A 23,283-nucleotide genomic window follows, 5' to 3' on the forward strand; every position below is an offset into this window, starting at 1 on the left:
ACATTATGCAGCCTTTTCAGAATGGCTTATTTTACTTAGCACTATGCATTTAAGGCTCCTCATATCTTTTCATGACTTGATAACTCATTTCTTTCATTTTTTTTCCCATTTATCCCATATAGTAACCAGCTTATTTCTTTTTATTACTGCATAGTATTCCATTGTCTGGAGACACCAAAGTTTATTTATCCTTTCGCCCACTGAAGGTCAGCTTGGTTGCTTCTACATTTTGGCAATTATGAATAAAGCTGCTATAAACGTTTGTGTGTAGGATCTTGTATGGACATAAGTTCTCCACTCACTTGAGTAAAATACCAGGAAGTGTTGCTGGATCATATGGTAAGACTATGTTTAGTTTTGTAAGAAACCACTAAACTGTCCTCCAAAGTGGCTGTACCATTTTACATTTCCATCAGCAGTGAATGAGAGTTCCTGTTATTCCATATCCTCATCAGCATTTGGGTTTGTTAGTGTTTTGGATTTTCGGCATTCTAATAGGTATGTTTTCTTATTCTTGAGCTTAAAGAGTTTCTTACTTATTTTAGATACAATCTCTTTCTCAGATATGTCTTTTGCGAATATTTTTCCCATGTGTGATTTGCTTTTTCATTCAGTTAACAGTGGCTTTTGCAGAGCAGAAGTTTTTAATTATAATGAAGTCCAGTCTATCAATTTTTTCTTTCATGGATCATGCTTTTGGTGTTGTATCTAAAAAGTCACCACCAAACCTAAGATCACTTAGATTTTAGCCTGCGTTATTTTCATTTTCTAGGAGTTTTATAGTTCTGTGTTTTACATTTATGTCTGTGATCTATTTTGAGTTAATTTTTGTGAAAGTTGAAGACCTATCTCTAGATTCGTTGTTTTTGCATGTGCATGTCCAGTTGTTTCAGTACCATTTATTGAAAAGAATATATTTGTGTCATTATATTGCCTTTGCTCATTTACCAAAGATCCATTGACTATATTTTTGTGGCCACATTTCTGTATTTGTTCTGTTCTATTGATCTATATTCTTATGCCATTATCATCCTGTCTTGATTATTGTAGCTTTATAGTAAGCCTTGAAGTTGGATAGTGTCAGTCTTCCAGCTTTGTTCTTCTCTTTCAAAATTGTGTTGGCTATTCTGGGTCATTTGTCTTTCCGGATAAACTTTAGTATCAGTTTGTTGATACCCACAAAATAACTTACTGCAATTTTGATTGGAACTGCACTGAACCTGTAGATCAAGTTGGGAAAAACTTCTTGACAATATTGAGTCTTCCTACCCATGTTCATGGAATATCTATTTATTTAGATTTGCTTCATCTGAGTTTTGTAGTTTTCCTCATGTAGGTCTTGTACGTATTTTGGTTAGTTTTATACTTAATTAATTTTTAGGACTAATGTAAATAGCATTGTGTTCTGATTTTTCTTTTTTTTTTTTTTTTTTTTTTTTTTTTTTTTGAGACGGAGCCTCACGCTGTTGCCCAGGCTGGAGTGCAGTGGCGCGATCTCGGCTCACTGCAAGCTCCGCCTCCTCGGTTCACGCCATTCTCCTGCCTCAGCCTCCTGAGTAGCTGGGACTACAGGCGCCCGCCACCGCGCCCGGCTAATTTTTTTTTTTTTGTATTTTTAGTAGAGACGGGGTTTCACTGTGGTCTCGATCTCCTGACCTTGTGATCCGCCCGCCTCGGCCTCCCAAAGTGCTGGGATTACAGGCTTGAGCCACCGCGCCCGGCCGTGTTCTGATTTTTCAAATTCCAGTTTGTCATTGCTAGTGTATGAGAAAGCAGTTGATTTTTGTATATTAACCTTATATTCTGCAACCTTGCTATAGTTACTCATTTGTTTCAGGAGTTTTTTGTTGACTCTTTGGATTTTCTACATAGACGATCATGTCATCAACGAACAAAAAGTTTTATTTCTTTCTTCCCACTCTGTATATCTTTTACTTCCCTACCTTGTCTTTTTGCATTAGCTAGGTCTTTCAGTATGATGTTGAAATGAGTTGGTGAGAAGGGATATCCTTGCTTTTTTTTCCTAATGTTGCTGGAAAAGCCTTGAGTCTTGTACAATTAAATGTTAGCTGTAGGTTTTTGTAGATGTTCTTTATCAAGTTGAAGAGGTTCCCCTCTATTCCTAGTTTAATTAGAGTTTTTATCATGAGTGGGTGTTGGGTATTGTCAAATATATTTTCTGTGTCGATTTATGTGATCATGTGATTTTTTTTCTTAAGTCTGTTAATATGCTAGATTACGCTTATTTATTTTTGAATGTTGAACTAGCCTTCCCTAACTGGGATAAATCCCACTTGGTCATGATGTACATATAATTCTTTTTACATATTGTTGTGCTCAATTTGCTAATATGTTCAGGATTTTGCATCTATGTTCATGGGAGATATTGGTCTGTAGTTTAGCTTTCTTGCAATCTTTCCATTCAGTTTTGGTATTAGGGTAATGAATTAAGAAGTGTTCCCTTTGCTTCTGTCTTCTGAAAGAGATTGTAGAGAACTGGTACAATTTCTTCTTTAAATGTTTGGTAGAATACACTAGTGGATCCATCTGGGTCTAGGGCTTTCTGTCTTGGAAGTTTATTTTTTGGTAGTTTAGTTTCTTTAATAGATACACGCCTTTTCACATTATCTGTTTCTCCTTGCATGAGTTTTGGTAGATTGTGTATTTCAAGGAGAATTGATCCATTTCATCTGAATTATCAAATTTGTAGGCATCAAATTGTTAATATTCCTTTATTATATTTTTAATATCCATGTGATCGATAGTGATGGTTTCTATTTTTTTTTCCTTAATTATTTTTAAATTGGCATATCATTATACATATTTGTGGGATACACAGTGACATTTTAATACATACAATGTATAGCAAAGAGATCAGGGTATTATTTTTTAATACCAAAATACAAAAAGTAATTTGTGCCTTCTCTCTTTCCTGCTTAGTTAACCTGGCTAGAGGTTTATCAATTTTATTGATCTTTTCAAAGAACCAGCTTTTGGTTTTGTTGACTTTCTCTATTGATGTCCTGTTTTCAGTTTCATTAAATTCTGCTCTCTGCTCTAAGTTTTATTACTTCTTCTCTTCTGCTTACTTTGGATTCAATTCTTTTAATTTTTTTAGTTACCTAAGGTGGAGGCTTAGATTATTGATTATAGATCTTTCTTCTTTATTAATATATGCATTCAATACCATAAATATCCCTCTAAGCACTGGTTTCACTGCATCCCACAAATTTTGATAAGTGGTTTCTTCATTTTCATTGAGTTCAAAATGTTTTTAAATTTTTCTTTAGACTTATTTAACCCATGTGATATTTAGAAGTGTGTTTAATCTCCAAGTATTTGACTTTTCCAGATTTGTCTTACTGATTTCTAGTCTAATTCCATTGTCCTCTGAGAGCATACTTTGCATGATTTCTGTTCTTTTAAATTTGTTAAAGTATGTTTTATAGCCCAAATGTTTTCTGTCTTAGTGAATGTTCTGTGTGAGCTTGAGAAGAATATGTATTCTGCTGTTGTTAAATGAAGTGTTTTATAGACATCAACTTGATCTGGTTGATTGATGGTGCTGTTCAGTTTAACTATGTCTTCACTGATCTTCTGTCTGCTGTATCTGTCAATTACTAATAGAGGGGTGGTGAAGTCTCCAACTATAATAGTACATTCATCTATTTCTCCTTGTATCCCTATCAGTTTTTGCCTCATATGTTGACACTGTTATTAGGTGCATATTTATTAGAGATTATTATGTGTTTTTAGAGTATTGACCCCTTTATCATTATGCAGTACCCCTCTTTATCGCTGATAATTTTCCTTGCTGTGAAGTCTGCTCTGTACGAAATTAATATACCTACTCCACATTTGTTTTGACTAGTAGTAGCATGTTATATCTTTCTCCGTATCCTTGAAGAGAAGATTTCTGAAGATGTCTGCTGTAATTGTGTCCTTGCTCCTCCATAGGTAAAAGGTAAGGTATTTGTTTTACCCCGGCAACTTTCAAGATTTTTTGCCTTTGATTTTCTGCAGTTTGGATATGATATGCCTAGGTATAGATTTTTTTTGTATTCATCCTCCTTAGTGTTCTCTGAGCTTCCTGCCTGGACCTGTGGTTTGGTATGTATCATTAATTTGGAGAAATTCTTAGTCATTATTACTTTATGTATTTCTTCTATTTCTTTTTTTTTTTTTTCTTTTGAGACGACGTCTCGGCCTGTTGCTCAGGCTGGAGTACAATGACTTAATCTCGACTCACTGCAACCTCTGCCTCCCGGGTTCAAGCGATTCTCCTGCCTCAGCCTCCTGAGTAGCTGGGAGTACAGGTGCGCACCACCAAGCCTGGCTAATTTTTTGTATCTTTAGTAGAGACGGGGTTTCACCATGTTGGCCAGGCTGGTCTTGAACCCCTGACCTTGTGATCCACCCACCTAGGCCTCCTAAAGTGCTGGGATTACAGAGGTGAGCCACCACGCCTGGCCTCTTGTATTTCTTTCTTATCCTTCTGGTATTCCCGTTATATGCCTTTTGTAATTGTTCCACAGACCTTGGACATTCTGTTCCTTTTTCTTTTTTTTTCTCTTTGAATCTCAGTTTTGGAAGTTTCTGTTGCTATTTCTTCCGGCTTCCTCATTCTTTCTCTGCTGTGTCCAATTTATTGATGAGTCTATCAAAGGCATTCTTTATTTCTGTTATGGTGTTTTTGATTTCTAGCATTTCCTTTTGATTCTTTCTTAGGATTTCCATCTCTCTCTTACATTACTCAGCTGCTCTTGCATGTTGTCCACTTTTTCCATTAGGGCCTTTAGCATATTAAACATATTTTAAGTTGCTGTTATAATAATTCCAACATTCCTTCCATATCTGACTCTTTATCTTCATGCAGTGTTTTTTTTTCTTTTTTGTCCTTTAGTATGCCTTGTATTTTTTTTGTTGAAAGCTAGACATGATATACCGGGTAAAAGTGATTGAGGTAAATAGACCTTTAGTATAAGGTTTTTGTTTATCTGGATAGGAGTTAAGCTGTGTTTACGTTTGCTGTAATTTCATGTGTCAAAGGCTAAGATTTCCAGTAGTGTCTGTTTTTGACTGTTGTGTATTTAGGTTTCCGTTTCCCTAGAGACTTCTTAACTAAGGTTTAAAATGTACAATTCTTTCAGTCATATTCCTCTGTTATTCTACAGGATCTCTATAGAAGTAGTGATAAAATATTGAGAGATTGGAAGCATTCTGTAGTCATATGATTAGGTTTCAGTTTTTTAGTGAGCCTGTGCCCTCAGTTATGACTTTGACAAGTGCTTCTCCATTTTGTTTTGTTTTTTTCCCCACTTAGGTGAGATAGAAAGACTGGTGGGAGATAGAATTAGATATTGACTTTCTCCCAAGTTGGTTAGGCCCTGGTAAAATAGTTTTTCATGAAGATATGCCTTATAAGAAAAACCAAATGCTCTGGTTGTAATTGTAAAATGACTGTTTCCCCTCCCTCTGCTGGAAGCAGAAAGAGATTTTTCTCTGATCTTCACCGAAAGAACAAGAATGTTTTAGGACTCCTGGAGGTAAAACTCTTGAAAGTGTGAGGTCCCCCTAAGACTGGGCTCCCTGGAGTTTTTAAACTCTTGAACTTATCCACACGCAGCCTCCAACTGTTCTTCAGTTATAGTTTAAGTTTTCCTACCCCAGAGAACCTAAACTGTAAGTTTCTGTTCGTATTCCTATGAAGGTTTCTGTTCATGTAAGCTATGATTCTCTGTATCTGTCTGTCTGTTTCTCTAATTTTGGGGGCAGCAGTTTGCCCTGTGATCTCAGTTCTCTGATGGAGCCCAGAGAAGAGTTGTTGAGAAGAGTTGTTGATTTCCAGTTTGTATTGTGGGGATGGGAATGATGACTTCCAAGCTCCTTATATACTGAGCTAGAAACTGGAAGTCATCCTTTGATTTTTACTTGGATATTTGCATCCACCTTTTCTTTAGCCTTTATCAATGATGATGCAGATATGTCCTTTTTCTGTTCCTTTCACTTCATTTTATTGCATACATTCCCTGATGCAAGAAGTTATTTCTTTATTTTAGTATATATGAATTAATCAATTTTATATCTTTCTAGATCAGAACTAATTTTGTCTGTTCACATCTGGGACAAATATACTATTCTATGTTTTTTTAAAAATCAACTTTTAAAAAACCCATCTGGAACCTTTGCACTGTGGTACATGTTGTAATTCTATATTCTCCATTTTGATACCGAGCGGTTCCTCAACTATTTACTAAAAAGTGATTCTTTCCTTATATTTGTGTTGCTTCTGATTTATCAACTATTAAGTTCAAATAGTTTGGATCCATTGCTAAACTTTCTATTCTTAACCCTGTGCCATAAGGTTTTCATGATTGCTTCTTTGTAGAAGAACAAAATCTACAGATAAATTTGCCATATTTACATGTAAGGAAATACATATGCTAGTATCTGTGTCTACTTATTCTTCTAGATGAATATCACTACCAGTCTGTCAAGTTATATAAAGGATGCCATGGGGACTTTAGATTAATATATAGATGTAACATAATTCAAATTAGAGTCTATTTCATTCTTGCTATATTTAGACTTTCCAATCAAGAGCATAATACATCTCTGTTGATTTATATCTTCCTTTTTTCATTCCTATTTGGCTTTTTATAAATTTTAAAGTAATATTGTGTTTCAGGTTTATGTCTCTATTATGTCTCTATCATATATGAATTCTTTTATTATCATATTTTCTAGTTCTATGGTTATATGTAGGAATGCAGTTTTTTGTAGATTTACCTTCTAATTTCTGAGTTCATATTTACTTTTGGCTATTTTTAGTTAGTATTTTTGGAGTTGTATAGGTATGCATTCATGTAATCCAAACTGGAATACCATATATCTTCCTTTTCTATATGCATTCCTCATTTTTGTCCTTTTAAAACTTTTCTTGTACCGTGTTAAATATAATTGGCAACAAGAGGTATCATTGCCTTCCTGTATTAAGGGGAATAGTATTTTGCTTCTTGGTTTTTTAATTTGGATATTCTACATCATGTCAAGAAAGAAATCCTCTACATGGAACATTGTAAACTTTTAAATACAGAATGACTGTAAATTTAAAAATCAATTCTTGACATCTGTTGAGATAATTATGGATTTTAAATTTTTATCTGTTAATCTGATAACTTATGTTGGTAGTTTCCCATGTGATACCGGTCTTGCATTCTTGGAATAATTCCTTCTTATATATAGCAGGCAAATCTTTCAAGGTGATGCTATATTTAGTTTGTTAAAGTTTTTTTTTTAGGAGTTTGATGTGTATATTCCAAAGTGAAAGTGATCTTTACATTTCTTCTTCTTATTATTATTATTATACTTTACGTTCTAGGGTACATGTGTACAACATGCAGGTTTGTTACATATGTATACATGTGCCATGTTGGTGTGCTGCACCCATTAACTCGTCATTTACATTAGGTATATCTCCTAATGCTATCCCTCCCTCAGCCCCCCACCCCACAACAGGCCCCTGTGTGTGATGTTCCCCTTCCTGTGTCCAAGTGTTCTCATTGTTCAGTTCCCACCTTTGAGTGCAAACATGTGGTGTTTGATTTTCTGTTCTTGCAATAGTTTGCTGAGAATGATGGTTTCCAGCTGCATCCATGTTCCTACAAAGGACACAAACTCATCCTTTTTTATGGCTGCATAGTATTCCATGGTGTATATGTGCCACATTTTCTTAATCCAGTCTGTCACTGATGGACATTTGGATTGGTTCCAGGTCTTTGCTATTGTGAATATTGCTGCATTAAACATCCGTGTGTATGTGTCTTTATAGCAGCATGATTTATAATCCTTTGGGTATATACCCAGTAATGGGATGGCTGGGTCAAATGGTATTTCTAGTTCTAGATCCTTGAGGAATCACCACACTGTCTTCCACAATGGTTGAACTAGTTTGCAGTCCCACCAACAGTGTAAAAGTGTTCCTATTTCTCCACATCCTCTCCAGCACCTGTTGTTTCCTGACTTTTTAGTGATCGCCATTCTAACTGGTGTGAGATGGTATCTCATTGTGGTTTTGATTTGCATTTCTCTGATGGCCAGTGATGATGAGCATTTTTTCATGTGTCTGTTGACTGCGTAAATGTCTTCTTTTGAGAAGTGTCTGTTCATATCCTTTGCCCACTTTTTGTTGGGGTTGTTTGTTTTTTTCTTGTAGATTTGTTTGAGTTCTTTGTAGGTTTTGGATATTAGCCCTTTGTCAGATGAGTAGATTGTAAACATTTTCTCCCATTCTGTAGGTTGCCTATTCACTCTGATGGTAGTTTCTTTTGCTTTGCAGAAGCTCTTTAGTTTAATTAGATCCCATTTGTCAATTTTGGCTTTTGTTGCCATTGCTTTTGGTGTTTTAGACATGAAGTCCTTGCCCATGCCTGTGTCCTGAATGGTAATACCTAGGTTTTCTTCTAGGGTTTTTATGGTTTTAGGTCTAACATTTAAGTCTCTAATCCATCTTGAATTAATTTTTGTATAAGGTGTAAGGAAGGGACTTTCAGCTTTCTACTTATGGCTAGCCAGTTTTCCCAGCACCATTTATTAGATAGGGAATCTTTTCCCCATTGCTTGTTTTTGTCAGGTTTGTCAAAGATCAGATGGTTGTAGATGTGTGGTATTATTTCTGAGGGCTCTGTTCTGTTCCATTGGTCTAGATCTCTGTTTTGGTACCAGTACCATGCTGTTTTGGTTACTGTAGCCTTGTAGTATAGTTTGAAGTCAGGTAGCATGATGCCTCCAGCTTTGTTCTTTTGACTTAGGATTGTCTTGGCAATGCGGGCTCTTTTTTGGTTCCATATGAACTTTAAAGCAGTTTTTTCCAATTCTGTGAAGAAAGTCATTGGTAGCTTAATGGGGATGGCATTGAATCTATAAATTACCTTGGGCAGTATGGCCATTTTCACGATATTGATTCTTCCTATCCATGAGCATGGAATGTTCTTCCATTTGTTTGTGTCCTCTTTTATTTCGTTGAGCAGTGGTTTGTAGTTCTCCTTGAAGAGGCCCTTGACATCCCTTGTAAGTTGGATTCCTAGGTATTTTATTCTCTTTGAAGCAGTTGTGAATCGGAGTTCCCTCATGATTTGGCTCTCTGTTTGTCTGTTATTGGTATATAAGAATGCCTGTATAATCATGTCATCTGCAAACAGGGACAATTTGACTTCCCCTTTTCCTAATTGAATACCCTTTATTTCTTTCTATTGCCTGATTGCCCTGGCCAGAACTTCCAACACTATGTTGAATAGGAGTGATGAGAGAGGGCATCCCTGTCTTGTACCAGTTTTCACGGGGAATGCTTCCAGTTGTTGCTCATTCAGTATGATTTTGGCTGTGGGTTTGTCATAAATAGCTCTTATTATTTTGAGATACGTTCCATCAATACCGAATTTATTGCGAGTTTTTAGCATGAAGGTCTGTTGAATTTTGTCAAAGGCCTTTTCTGCATCTATTGAGATAATAATGTGGTTTTTGTCTTTGGTTCTGTTTGTATGCTGGATTACGTTTATTGATTTGCATATGTTGAACCAGCCTTGCATCCCAGGGATGAAGCCCACTTGATCATGGTAGATAAGCTTTTTGCTGTGCTGCTGGATTCAGTTTGCCAGTATTTTATGGAGGATTTTTGCATCGATGTTCATCAGGGATATTGGTCTAAAATTCTCTTTTTTTGTTGTGTCTCTGCCAGGCTTTGGTATCAGGATGTTGCTGACTTTATAAAATGAGTTAGGGAGGATTCTATCTTTTTCTATTGATTGGAATAGTTTCAGAAGGAATGGTACCAGCTCCTCCTTGTACCTCTGGTAGAATTTGGCTGTGAATCTGTCTGGTCCTGGACCTTTTTTGGTTGGTAGGTTATTAATAATTGCCTCAATTTCAGAGCCTGTTATTGGTCTATTCAGGGATTCAACTTCTTCTGGTTTAGTCTTGGGAGAGTGTATGTGTCCAGGAATTTATCCATTTCTTCTAGGTTTTCTAGTTTATTTGCATAGAGGTGTTTGTAGTATTCTCTGATGGTAGTTTGTATTTCTGTGGGGTCGGTGGTAATATCCCCTTTATCATTTTTTATTGCATCTATTTGATTCTTCTCTCTTTTTTTCTTTATTAGTCTTGCTAGTGGTCTATCGGTTTTGTTGATCTTTTCAAAAAACCAGCTCCTGGTGTTGTCTTCGTCAGGCCTGGTAGACCCTTGTGCTTGATCCTCCAGGGTGCTTCTCTACACTTCCCATTTATCGTACTCTTGAAAGCCTGTATAACAGGATATTTGTTATCATATCTGAAGAATCTCTGAGATAACACCAAAGAAAAGCTGATTAGCTAAGGGAAGATAGCATATTATTGTTTTAATTTTAATTTACCTGAATTTTTAAAGCCATTAAAAAACAAATTATCTACCTATGTCTTTTGCCTATTCATCTACTAGAATCCAATTTTAATGATTTAAACAATCTCTCTCTATAGGCTGTTACTCCTTTGGGAGAATTTACGGAAAATATTAGTTTGTCATTTGCTTCACTTTCCCAGCTGTCCACATGTCTCTTCTGACTAATTTGTCCTCTTCCTCTTTCTCATCAACTGTAGGTGTTGCCCAAGTACAGTTTGTCCATGCTGAGTTCTTTCTTTACTTCAGACATTCTCGCAGTATAGTCTGTGAGTTATTGAGACCCTTTTAGGGAGTCTTTAAGGTCAAAACTATTTTCATATTAAGATATTATTTGCCTTTTTTACTCATTTCCTCGTGAATATACAGTGGGATTTTCTAGAGACTGTAGTATGGTTGAAGATGACGTTGCTCTGAGAACTAGTAGAATATGTTAAGCAGAATCCAGTAATCCTCTATTAACCCAGACAGTTGAGTATTGTGACATTTCAATAAATCATTATATATTTTAAACATTTTTCCATTTTAATTTCAAATGCAATATATATCTATAGATGTCATCCATATAAATAAAAGCTCTTTAAGGGTCCTTAGTAATTTTTAGGACTAAAGGGATCCTGAGAGCAAAAAGTTTGAGAACTGCTGCTCTGGTATTGCCTGTTCAGAGTTCTCATCTTTTTCTCATAACCCCTATTCATCTGTAAGGATGACTCCCAGATGAAGACTACTCTGTAAGAAGAAGCACTATTATTTCCTTCTGGAATTCTAGCCTGAAATATCTGAACTTCTAACAGGTGGAGAAAGTACTGTGGGTTAAGAATTAGTCCAAGCCTCTGAAATAATCACGTTCTATGGCACTCAGAGATAAATTTGCATTTCATTTCCATTTCTCAAAATAAAGTAACTAAAACTGGAAATGGAGTATAAACTAGATTATTTTCTGAGCCCTCTCTTTGTGTCAGGCACTTGGGAACACAGATTTAAGTAACTCTGTCCTTGAGTAGCTCAAAGTATAGTGGGTAGGTAGAAGGGGATTTTATGTGTGTGCCAGCACCTATTGCTTTCACTGCTTTACTTTGGATTGTCTTAATGTTTTATTTTAAATGATATGACAATACTTGTATCTTCGTTAATTGTATAATGCATCTGTAATCCCCTTCTTCCTCTTGCATTCTCCCTTTTCTGTGTTTGCAGTATCTGGCATATATTACTTACCCAGAATGCCATGTATAGGTCAACAGATACTTTCGTGGAGCAAAAATAAGAAAGAAATAGAAAAGTTTATTGCTTCTCTGTGCTCGCTAGCATTGAAATATGTGCCATGCTTTATATTTTCACTTGTGGGGTCATGTGTGTCAGCCCACCTGCTGTTTTATACATTTGTTTTTGCCAAATGGGTTAGTTGAGATGGTATTAATTTATTTGAACCAACACATGTCAATGTCACTAGTAAAACAGGATGCCAGTAAGCCATACCACAAGCTAGCATAATCCCGTCCATCCCCACCAAGGGCTCTTGCCTTGATCTTAGTACAATTATTGGGAATGTGTACTCTTCCTTCCCTTTTCCTTCTTTCTCCTCCAACCTAAATCACCTACGTTGAAATTGGAAATGACAAACTGCCTTACCAGCCCTCTCCTCCTCTTCTCTTCCAGACTACTGCTGTCACACTTACCTCCTAAAATGATGTTTTTGTCATGTTACTCCTCAAAAACCTCAGTGACTCCATTGACTTCCCAGGTCCTTCATGACCTGTCTCTATCCATTTGTTCATAGACACCTTCCTTGTCTTCTAGCCAAGCATGAATGCCACCTTCATTCTCATCTTCAAGTCTTTGACCATTTTGTTTCCTGGGCCTGGAATACCCTCTTTTCTCCCCGAAGTCTCTAGCTTACAATCTCCCATTCCATTTTCTGAATGCCAGTTGTAACAATTTAACACCTAGCTGCTGTGTAATTGCATGGTGTGAAGGTTTTCTTCCCAACTAGATCATAAATTCCTTGAGAGTAATGATGAAGTAATAAACTCTTTTTATATCCCTAATTCCCTTCCCTCATAGGGCAAGGTAAAGATTTATTGGGTGTCAGCCATATAAATATGTTGATTACCTGTTAACCCTTCCTCCCCAACTGGAATACTCCTCAGTAAGCATTTATTGAACACCTACTCTGAGACAACACTGGAGTTGCTAGAACAATGGAAGTGAGAAGGACATGGTGTAGTCACAAGACTCAAGTAGAAGAGATTATGCAGTCAACGTAGATATGTGAACAAAGGGAATGTTAAGAGGAAAGCCTATTTGAGCTGGCCCTAGGTATGTTGAATGGGGTTTCACCATGCTGAAAAAGAATGGAGGTGGGGGTGGGTGGGATTCCACATAGGGCAGCTTGCCTGAGCACAGGCATGGAGGCCTGAAAGTACATGGCCTAGGTAGGATATAACAAATTTGTGGCAGGAGATAAGTCTGTTGGTGTAGATGGGATCCAGATTTGATAGGGCCCTGAATGCCATGCAAAGAAGTTTAAACTTAACTCTATAGGCATGGGGAACCAGCTTATAATTTTAAGCAAGAAACTGACAAAGGGTGTGCAAGCTTTGTAACACAAATATCAGCCAAACAACAGTTTCTCCTGTTTACTCTCCTCCTTCGCTCTCAATTGCATGACAAATCCTATCTGTAATCCTCTAGTTGGGATAATAAATCAAATCCCATTACATTTGTTCCTGGCCTACCCCAAATTCTGGCTGACCTCAGGCTTGTGGCCATCTAGAAGTTTAATTTCTTCCAGATGTGCCATTCTCTGGACTGACATGTCATAGTGCAGCCCCAATGTGTTATGGAAAGAGCACTGGGCTTGGAGTTCAACTAGATGTGGATTCAAATCTCAACTCTAAGGAACATTGAATTGGTTTCTCATTACTCTGCAGCTTTAATTTTTTCTCTTGAACATTCTAAAGACTGTGTCAAAATGGGCAATATCACTTGCACTGTGGGCAAATACCACTTTCACTTTTACTGATTGTGTTCATAACATATGTTTTGTTTGATTTACTTGCTTCTTCTAATTTTCTTTTGTTGACCCTTTCTTTCTATACATTTATTAAAGGGACACTTTATAACCCAAACAGTGAACCAGATTGCTGCTGCAGGAAATGTTTGAAATGAGGCAGCTCAATTTAGCTGGATTGTTCTGTCAGTGGGTTACAGGAAGAAGTTCGTAAGGTGCCTATGAGGAAACTAAAAAGTTTTCCAGCTTCTCCTTTGTTGGGTCTTCATCTTATAGTGTCATTATTTTGTTTCAATGAATTCCCAGAACAATAGGTACGCCCATCTGAAACTATGGCTACAGGACACATTCCAAAGCCAGAGATAAGTTATTTTTGGACTCCCTGTACCTTTACTTCCTATGATTTGTTTGGCTAATGTAGAGTTGCTGGAACCATGTATTTTAAATCACTTCCTGAGTGAAACATAACCAGCCCGGGGAGAGAGGGAAGGGAATTCTGCATTACTTTGCAAATTTTCTTGCTTTTTCTTTCTGTGCTAGTCACCATATGGGACTCATGGGCATTTAATAAATTTACACTAAAAGAAAACTTATTGAGTTGTGCTACTCTCTTAGCCTCAGTTCTTCTCATCAGCTAAAATGGTTCTTGTTTTTAGCTAAGATCCGCCTACTTGTGAGGTTGAGTGCTTTTTGTAGGTTTGTCAAATGTAAATCTCAGAGTTAGACAAACATTAACCGTAAATATTGACTCTGATGCTGCCTACATTTATAAAGGAACGTTGATTTGTCTTGTTTGGATTTTATTATTTGTGTTTAGGTTAATATTATTTTCACTGTTTTTTCCCTTGTCCTGCTCTTAAGTTTAAAGTAGCAATGAAAGTGTCTAATGGAGTTCTTGGTAATTCAGGACTGTAGCTTGAGGGAGAAATGAGAGCTAGAAATAGTAAGTTTCCTTAATAAATCGGATTGAATCTGGGAAATATCTGTTATTTGAGTTACGTAGGAGCTAAGATCCAGAACAAAGTGGAGGGGCTATTTGTTTTCTTTTTTCTTTGTATTTATTTTGTTTGTTTAAAGAGGACATCTGTGCATGTAGGTGGCCTTGCTTAGGGAGTCAGAGCCTAAGTGATATGAGAAGGGCACCCACTCAGATGGTTGACTTGAATACTAGAACTTAAACACATTGAAGATGACATCTGGATTTCCACATGGATATGCGGCTTGCTGTGGGTGTCAGAGGCTAAGCAGGGTAAAGAAGGAATCTACATGCAGTAGTAGTTCAGTTGTGTGAGTCAACCTGACAGGTATGAGGACAGCATCTGTGCAGAGAAGAGTTGAGGAAAAGATAGGAGACTGGTTATATACAGGGGAGTTGTTCAAGAAAGTAAAAAAATTAAAAGATTTCTCATTGTTAATGAAGGGGAAGGTACAGATACAGGAAAAGACTAGATTGAGCCTTGTTATGTTGGATTGGAATCAGAGATATAAGTGAAAACTTACATTTTTCATATGTGTAAATATTCATATATGTAAAACATATGTTGTCAATATATATAGGTGGATGTGAAAATATATGTGAAAGTGTGTGTGTGTTCCCTACCTGTGTCCAGTGGGGGGCAGCAACCCTGAATAACAATGAGCACCCAGATCATGTCTTTTAAATACCACCCCCAACTAAAAGGACTCAGAGTATCTGGAAGAAATGGCTGATTTTGGAGATGGAGCGTGAAAATACAAGATGAGTCTGGAATGTCTTTTGTGACAAATTAAGGAAATTCTCAAAGCATGATGGGGATATGTCAAAAGAACATAGAAGCCAGTTTGAAAAGGTTCCCACTGGACAAGTTTGGAAAATTTGAGTATGAAAACAATAGCAATAGATTATAACCCATTGAAAAAATTAGGATTTATGTATATATAAATAAATGATCGAATGAAAATGTTTTATAAGAAATGTAAACACTTAGTGTCAAAGTACCTCATCATAAAATAATCACTATTACAAAGAGACAAATAATATATTAACAATGTAAAGACCTGGAAGATATCACTTTTATCAAGTGATCAAGTAAGTATCATCATTAGTGGGGCAAATAAAAAGTATGTGCCCTCTAACAGGATGCAAACAGAAGAACACAATGTCACTTCTCTGATATATTGCCAAAGATGTATATAACCTGAGTCTGTTCATGAGGAAACATCAAACAAACCAAAATTGAGATATTGTCTGCAAAACAATTGGCCTGTAATCTTCAAGAGTGTCAGGATCATGGACCTCATAATCATGGAACAGGATCTGTTCCAAGTAGCAATTACATATGGGTATTCCTTCCAGCACTTTTCAGGAAGTTTATGTTTTTCCAAATTTTGATTCTCCCCAAAAATCAGTTGAGAAATTGGGAAAGTGGGAGCAAATTAGCAATCAACATAGAAATGTTACTGGTTTGAAGGAAGCTGCTGATGTTACGTTCAAAGCAAGAACAGAAAACATTGATGCATAGAGTCAAAGGTTGAGGTCAACATTTCCAGGAAGAGGTCCAGGGGCTTATAAAAAAGAAAGTCATGATTTAATTAGTTACCCTTAGTTATAGCTGTTACATGTTGTATGTTTATGTCCATGGTCCTGTCTGCTGCTAACAGTGAGTCATTCTTTCAATGAGATAAATAGTAGGTAGGGTGCAGTGGCTTATGCCTGTAATCCCTACACTTTGGGAGGCTGAGGTGGGAGGATTGCTTGAGTCCAGGAGTTCAAGACCAGCCTGGCCAAAATAGTGAGACCCTATCTCTGCAAAAACAAACAAAACAAAACAAAACAAAAAATTAATTGGGCACAGTGACACACACCTGTAGTCCTAGCTACTTGGGACGCTGAGGTGGCAGGATTGCTTGAGCCTGGGAGGCCAAAGCTGCAGTGAGCAGTAGTGGCACCACCACACTCCAGCCTGGGTGACAGAGCAAGATCCTGTCTCAAAAACAAACCAAAAAAAAAAAAAAAAAGATAAATAGTAATATGTTTATATGCATAGTATACTTTATATAGATCCTATGAGTGGTGTTCCAAGAAATAACAAGCTTCAGAAGTGAAACAGGCCCTTATATTGGCAGTTTTGTTATGTGATTCTGTGTGGTGTTGTTTAACCTTGCTTAGGAGATCCAAATGTTGTTTAAATATTACCCAACAATGTTTGCTGATCTTATACATGTTGGGTGTTGCAATATTCACTATAAGGTACAGTTATTTGTAAGGCAGACAAAATAGTTTCATCATTAAAAAAGAAAATAAACTTATATGAGCCAACATGTGCCCAAAGGCCCAAGTAAAGATGCTTTGGATGCACTCTTCATCTGACCAACATCAACACAGAATGAAATTTTCTCTTCTTTTCTTTTCTTCTCTTTTCTCTTCCTTTTCTTTTCTTTCTTTTCTTTTTCTTTTTCTTTTCTGATAGAGTCTCGCTCTGTCGCCCAGGCTGGAGTGCAGTGGCGTGATCTCAGCTCACTGCAAGCTCCACGTCCCGGGTTCACACCATTCTCCTGCCTCAGCCTCCTGGGTAGCTGGGACTACAGGCGCCCGCCACCACGCCCAGCTAATTTTTTGTATTTTTAGTAGAGATGGGGTTTCACTGTGTTAGCCAGGATGGTCCCGATCTCCTGACCTCGTGATCCACCCGCCTTGGCCTCCCAAAGTGTTGGGATTACAGGCGTGAGCCACCGCACCCGGCCTTTTTTCTTTTTCTTTTTTGAGACGGAATCTCACTCTGTCACCCAGGCTGCAGTGCAGTGGCACAGTCTCGGCTCACTGCAGCCTCCGCCTCCTGGCTTCAAGTGATTCTCCTGCCTCAGCCTCGTGAGTAGCTGGGATTACAGGCACACACCACCATGCCTGGCTAATTTTTGTATTTTTAGTAGAGGCAGAGTTTCACCATGTTAGTCAAGCTGGTCTCGAACTCCTGACCTCAGGTGATCCGCCCACCTCGGCCTCCCAAAGTGCTGGGATTACAGGTGTGAGCATCCGGCTGATTTTTTTTTCTTAAATAAAAAGTAAAGGCACTTCTTCCTGAATGACAGGCGAGAAGACAGACGGAATCAATTTCTCGTGTGTTGTTGGTAATAGGAAAAACCTGCTAACAATCCTGTATTAGGCCTGGTTCCCTAGAAGCAGAAGCAGAGACAGGATTTGGTGTGAGTCCTTTACTGAGAGAGTCCTCTCAGGAGAAAGGGATTGAAGAAAGCAGGATAATGAAGGGCAGAAAAGTCCAGCAAGTTTGGATTGGTGAGCCGCAAGGGAGCTTGGCTGAGACTATAAAACATGGCTTCTTAGTATCCCAGCACCCATTTGATCCACACATCAAGGTTAGCTTTTGTAGCTGAGGAAATGGTTTTATGGTCAATAATTTTGTACATTATTAGTACCTTGGGGTAACTTTGTATCCTTCCCTACCTGACCATATATCATCATGTATGCATGGTAGTGTTCCAGTATAACCTATTATTTAGTTCACATTTGCACAGATTTCAAGTTACTTGTGCATGCTAAAGAAGAACATTGAGATTGCATTTCTTTTTAAATTTTATTTTAAATTGATATATAATTGTACATATTTATGGGGTACAGTGTGATGTTTCAATACATGTATACTTTGTGTAATGATCAAATCAAAGTAATTAGCATATCTATCACCTCAAACATTTATACAGGAAATTTCCCTTGGGGTATCTGTTTTCTTGGTTTTAATCATCACCTTGATGTTGTTAACTCCCAAGTCTTTGCCTCTCAGTCTTCATCTCATCTGGCCTATCCAGCATCATTTTTGTATCTGACCCACTATCCCACGATGATTCATACATAGTAGGTGTTCATAAATGTCACTCACACTTCAGTCAAGCTGGTCTCTTTATCACAAATGAGGTATTGTGAAATTGAACACATGATTTGGACCTTAACTTTAAAAAAACAACAACACTAACTGGGCAAGTTAGCCTTTTGCAGCTTTCAGTTTCCTTATCTGCACTAGGAGTGATAATGCCATAGCATAGGAATGTAGGAAACATTAAAGGAAATAATTCATTTTAACCACATAGCCCAGTGCCTAGAAATTGACAAGTACCTGGTAAATGTTGGTTCTTTCTCCTTTTTGCTGAATATTTAAGGCCTACTTTTTAGGCCTCTTACTTAATTTATCCTATTTGATTTTTTACCACATTTATCACACTTAGTTCTGACAACCTAGGACAAGAAGTTTCTTAAAAGAGTTGGAAAGTTTAAAACAAATAATATTTGTGTAATAGAACTTTGCTGGCTATGATTTTTGACTAAGATTTCCTTTAAAAAATAGGGAGGGTGGACCTACGTAAAGTTGGCCATAATGCTTTTAAAAACTAAATAAATCAGTATACTAATATTTTTAAGTAAAATTTATAATCTGAAAAAATTACACTTGGGATGAAGAACATTTTTCATCTTTAATATTGAATTCTTAAGAACAGCATTGAATGGCACACTATGTTTCTTTTCCCCATGTCAGTCATCTAGTATTTCTGTGCATGTACACTGTATTAAGACATCTGGGAGAGTCAGAAGAATAAGATAATGTTTTTTTTTTCTCATTCCCAAATGGCCAGCACGTTTCTCAATACTGATGTCTAGTTTTTATTTCAGTTGATTACTTGTGAACTACCGTTACATTTGTACATGTGCCCTCATTTGGTTTTATACTCATTTGAATGATTCTCAAATATTGCCATCAACTACATGGTAATGCTAGAGGTACATTATATCTAGAGGATAACTGAATATATTTAGTTTATATAGCATGAAAGAAGACATAAGACTAAGTCCCAACCCAAAAGGTGAAGATTACCCAGATGTCTATCAACTGATGAATAGATAAAATGTGGTCTATCCATACAGTGAAATAATACTCAGCCATAAAAATTAATGAAGTGCTGATACATGCTGTAACATGGATGGATATTGAAAATATTATGCTAAGTGAAAGAAACCCGACACAAAGTGTCACATATTGTGTGATTTCATTTATATGAAATATCCAGAATTAGCAAATCTATAGAGACAAAAAGTATAATAGAGGTTACCAGGGCCTGGGGGATGGGGAGTTACTGTTTGTTGGGTACAGAGTTTCTGTTTGGGATGATGAAATAGTTCCGGAAATGGATAGTGGTGATGGTTGCACATTGTAAGTGTACTCAATACTACTGAATTGTATACTTCAAAATGGTTCAGATGGCAAACATTACATGTAAGGAACTTGAAGATAATTGTTATAAGCCTCCTATTTTTCTTTCTGCACAGGTGCCATGGATAACAGAGGCTTTCAGCAGGGGAGTTTTAGTAGCTTCCAGAACAGCTCCAGTGATGAAGACCTGATGGACATTCCAGCAACCGCTATGGATTTCTCCATGAGAGATGATGTTCCTCCCTTAGACCGAGAAGTAGGAGGTATCATTATTGGTGATGATAATTTATCTTAATTTTTTTTACTTTACGTACAATAAAATTCATTTATTTTCTGGCACATAGTCCTGTGAGTTTTTAACACATGGCTAGATTATTGTAACTACCACCACTGACAGGATACAGAACAATTCAGCTCCCTAGAGAATTCCCTCTTGCCACTCCTTTGCAGTCAGACCTCCTTCCTCCCTAACCCCCGTACCAGTGATCTTTTCTCTGTCCTTATAGTTTTTTTTCTTTTCAATGATGTCATATACATGGAATCACATAGTATGTCACTTCTTGAGACTGCTTTCACTCAGATTAGTGCCTTGGAGATTTATCTAAGTTGTTCATTTCTTTTTCTTGCTCAGTAGTATACCCAGGAGTAGGATCACTTAGTCATATAGTAAATATGTTTAACTTTATAAGAAACTGACAAACCATTTTCCAGAGTGCCTGTACCATTTTGCATCTGAACTAGCTATGTATGAGAGTCCTACTTGCTCTGCACCCTTAACAGCACTTGGTATTTTGGCCATCCTATTATAATACGTAGGTAGTGTTATCTCATCATTGTCTCAATTTAATTTCCTTAATGGCTAATGATGTTGAATAGCATTTCATGTGCATATCTGCCCACCTTATCTACTGTCTGATGAAGTGTATGTTGAAATCCTTTCCTCTTTCTATAACTGGATTTTTTATTAACTGGAATACATTTGTAAAATTAAAATCCCCCTCCTTGGTTATCTGGTTACCTAGTTACATATTCTTTTCAATGGCTGCATACAGTTTCATGGTATGTTTGTGCCATGGTTTATTTAACCAAGCTTCTGTTGATGCACATTTCAGTTGTTTCTGATCTTTTGCTGTTACAAACAATGCTGCAACGAACAACCTTGTATCCATCTCTTCTAAGCATATGAGAGCATTTTTGTCACATGAGTGTATGAAAGTGCCTATTTCCCCACAAAGTTACCAGTGCTGACATTACCATTCTTTTTTATCTTTACAATATGATAGGATAAATAGATCTCAGCATTTTAATTTTCATTTTTTTACTTAATGAGGTTGAGCATATTTTTATATGTTTACACACCATTTCGATTTCTTTCTCTGGAAGTTTCCTGTTCATGTGATGTTCCTATTTTTCTAATGGGCTGATTATTCTTATTTATTTATCAGAGTCCTTCATATACTATTATTACTCTTTTGTCTGATGTCAGTTTAATGTATTTTATCCACTTCTAGTTTGTCTCTTTTAACTTTGTTTTTTTAAATTTACAGATATTTAAAATGTTTATATAGCCATGTATATTGCCCCTTTCCTTTATGACTTCTGAATTCCTTATTGTACTTAGAAAGGACAGTATCACTTTAAGATTACATTTGTATAGTTACTTTAAAACTCTGTCTGGTTCTTTAACTGGGGTTGCCATTGTCAAAGTAGACAGAGGACAAGGAACTGCTGTCAAATTCATTATTTAGCAAACTCATATTAAGTACATATGACATTGTAGACACTTTGCTGAGCTCTGGGAATTAGCAAGGCTTGAAGATACCATCCCTGCCTTCATGAAGTTGATTATAGCTAGCTAAATAGCCACATAAATACTTATGATAGTTCCTACCCCTTAGAGTTATTTTCAGGATTAAATGAGACAATACATATATAGTGCTTATAACTATACCTGGCATAGAGTTAAGTACTCAATAACATGTTCAGTATCATTATTTTATTATTATTGCTAAAACCCTGTATTATAAGTTCTATAGCTCTTATAGGAATTTAGCAGAATAAGCATTTCATGTGTGGATGTGTCTGCGAAGGACTGGAGATTTCATAGAGAAGGTGTTTTGGAGTGAGGTCTTGAAAGATTAGTTATTTGGTAGGAAGAATGCTTCAGGCAGAAAGTATGTTTTTACAGAGATATCAACAGGCAGAATCTATGGAGGTATAAAAAGGCAGAATATAAGTCCGGATAGCTTAGTTGGTGTTACGTGCATCTGTATAAGAGACCACTTGAGCAAGCTTAGTGTGAGCAACAAGGCTGTTTATTCACTTGGGTGCAAGTGGACTGAGTCTGAGAAAGGAGTCAGCGAAGGGTGGTGGGATTATCATTGGTCCTTACAGGTTTTGGATAGGCAGTGGAGTCAGGAGCAATTTTTTTGCGGGCAGGGGATGGATGTTACAAAGTACATTCTCAAGGGTGGGGAGGATGTTACAAAGTACATTCACAAGGATGGGGAATATCACAAAGTATGTTATCACAAGGGTGGGGGAATGTCACAATGGCTTGACCATGGTGCGGCCAGCTCAGAGAATCTTACAGTCAGGGCCTTGAATGTCATGCTAATAAGTTTGAATTAACCTTATTGTCACTGTAAGGATGAAACTCCTTCGTCAATTCATTCAACAAATAGTTTTAGAGCACCTGCTGTGAACCAGGCACTATTCTAGGCACTGGGGATACAGTGGTGGGATTAAGACAAATATTGACCTAGAACTTAGATCTAAGTGGGGAGGGCAGTAAACGAGTAAAAAGGTTACTTAGTTAATTACCCATCATGATGAGTACTAGGATGGAAATAAACTGAATAACAATAGACTATAACTGGGGAATGACACTTGAGTTAGGAAGGTCAGGGAAGGTTTCTCTGAGGAGGTGACTAATTTGGGGTGAACATACCAGTATAAAAGCCACAGGTTAAAAAGAATAACAAGGAATTTGCCTTGGGGAAGATATGTCAGGAAAGTGACAGTAGGAGAGGGCCCCTGAATTTAAAGTTCATAAAGGAAAGGTACTGATGGTATAGTATTTGGTAGTCATCTGCCTACTTCTACAAAAGAGAACTGTGTTAGCATATTGCTTCCGCTTAGGTGTAGTCATAACCATCCTGAGTCAGTTATACCAATCACCGACTTTAGTGAAGTGGTCAGTTAGGGGGATTCATGAACTTACATTGGCTACCTCTACTTAAAGCCTTCTGGTTAAACCAGAGTGGCTAATCATTGTTACTTCTAATAGAAAATGGTATCCATCATCTATAACTGCAAAGTACTTTGTGTGTTCATGTTGCTCTCAGTAGATGATTGGGGCAAGTGACTATGTATTATTCTCATTTCATAGACTAGAAAACTGAAGCAGAATGAGATTTTGACATTACCTATGACTATAGAATGTGTTTTCACGTGAATAGTCCTTCATCGCTTTTCATTAGCCTTTACAGGAGAACTACTGCTTCTAGTTTACAAGGTCTAACCGTAAAATAATGAGGCTGCTTTTCATGAAACACACATGAAAAGCAGCCCACTTATAGCCCACTCTGTAGTGATATAACTTTCTTGCTTTGCTTTCTAATTGCTCTTACTTTATTTAATGTTTT

General features: G+C 37.0%; 1 protein-coding gene across 4 annotated transcripts in view; it reads left to right on the plus strand.

The window, feature by feature from the left end:
- Nucleotides 1–23,283, plus strand: part of CLCN5 (chloride voltage-gated channel 5) — a 168,453-nt gene that overhangs the window by 97,733 nt on the left and 47,437 nt on the right. For 3 of the 4 annotated variants that reach the window (XM_050776878.1, XM_050776877.1, XM_050776876.1), the window contains one exon: nucleotides 19,753–19,899. In XM_050776878.1, coding sequence (XP_050632835.1) covers nucleotides 19,753–19,899 — 147 coding nt within the window. Of the gene's footprint in view, nucleotides 1–19,752; nucleotides 19,900–23,283 lie in introns of those variants that run through there. The other variant, XM_050776879.1, reaches the window with a different exon arrangement.

The sequence above is a fragment of the Macaca thibetana genome, chromosome X, assembly GCF_024542745.1.
Source record: "Macaca thibetana thibetana isolate TM-01 chromosome X, ASM2454274v1, whole genome shotgun sequence".
NCBI classification, from domain to species: Eukaryota; Metazoa; Chordata; class Mammalia; order Primates; family Cercopithecidae; genus Macaca; species Macaca thibetana.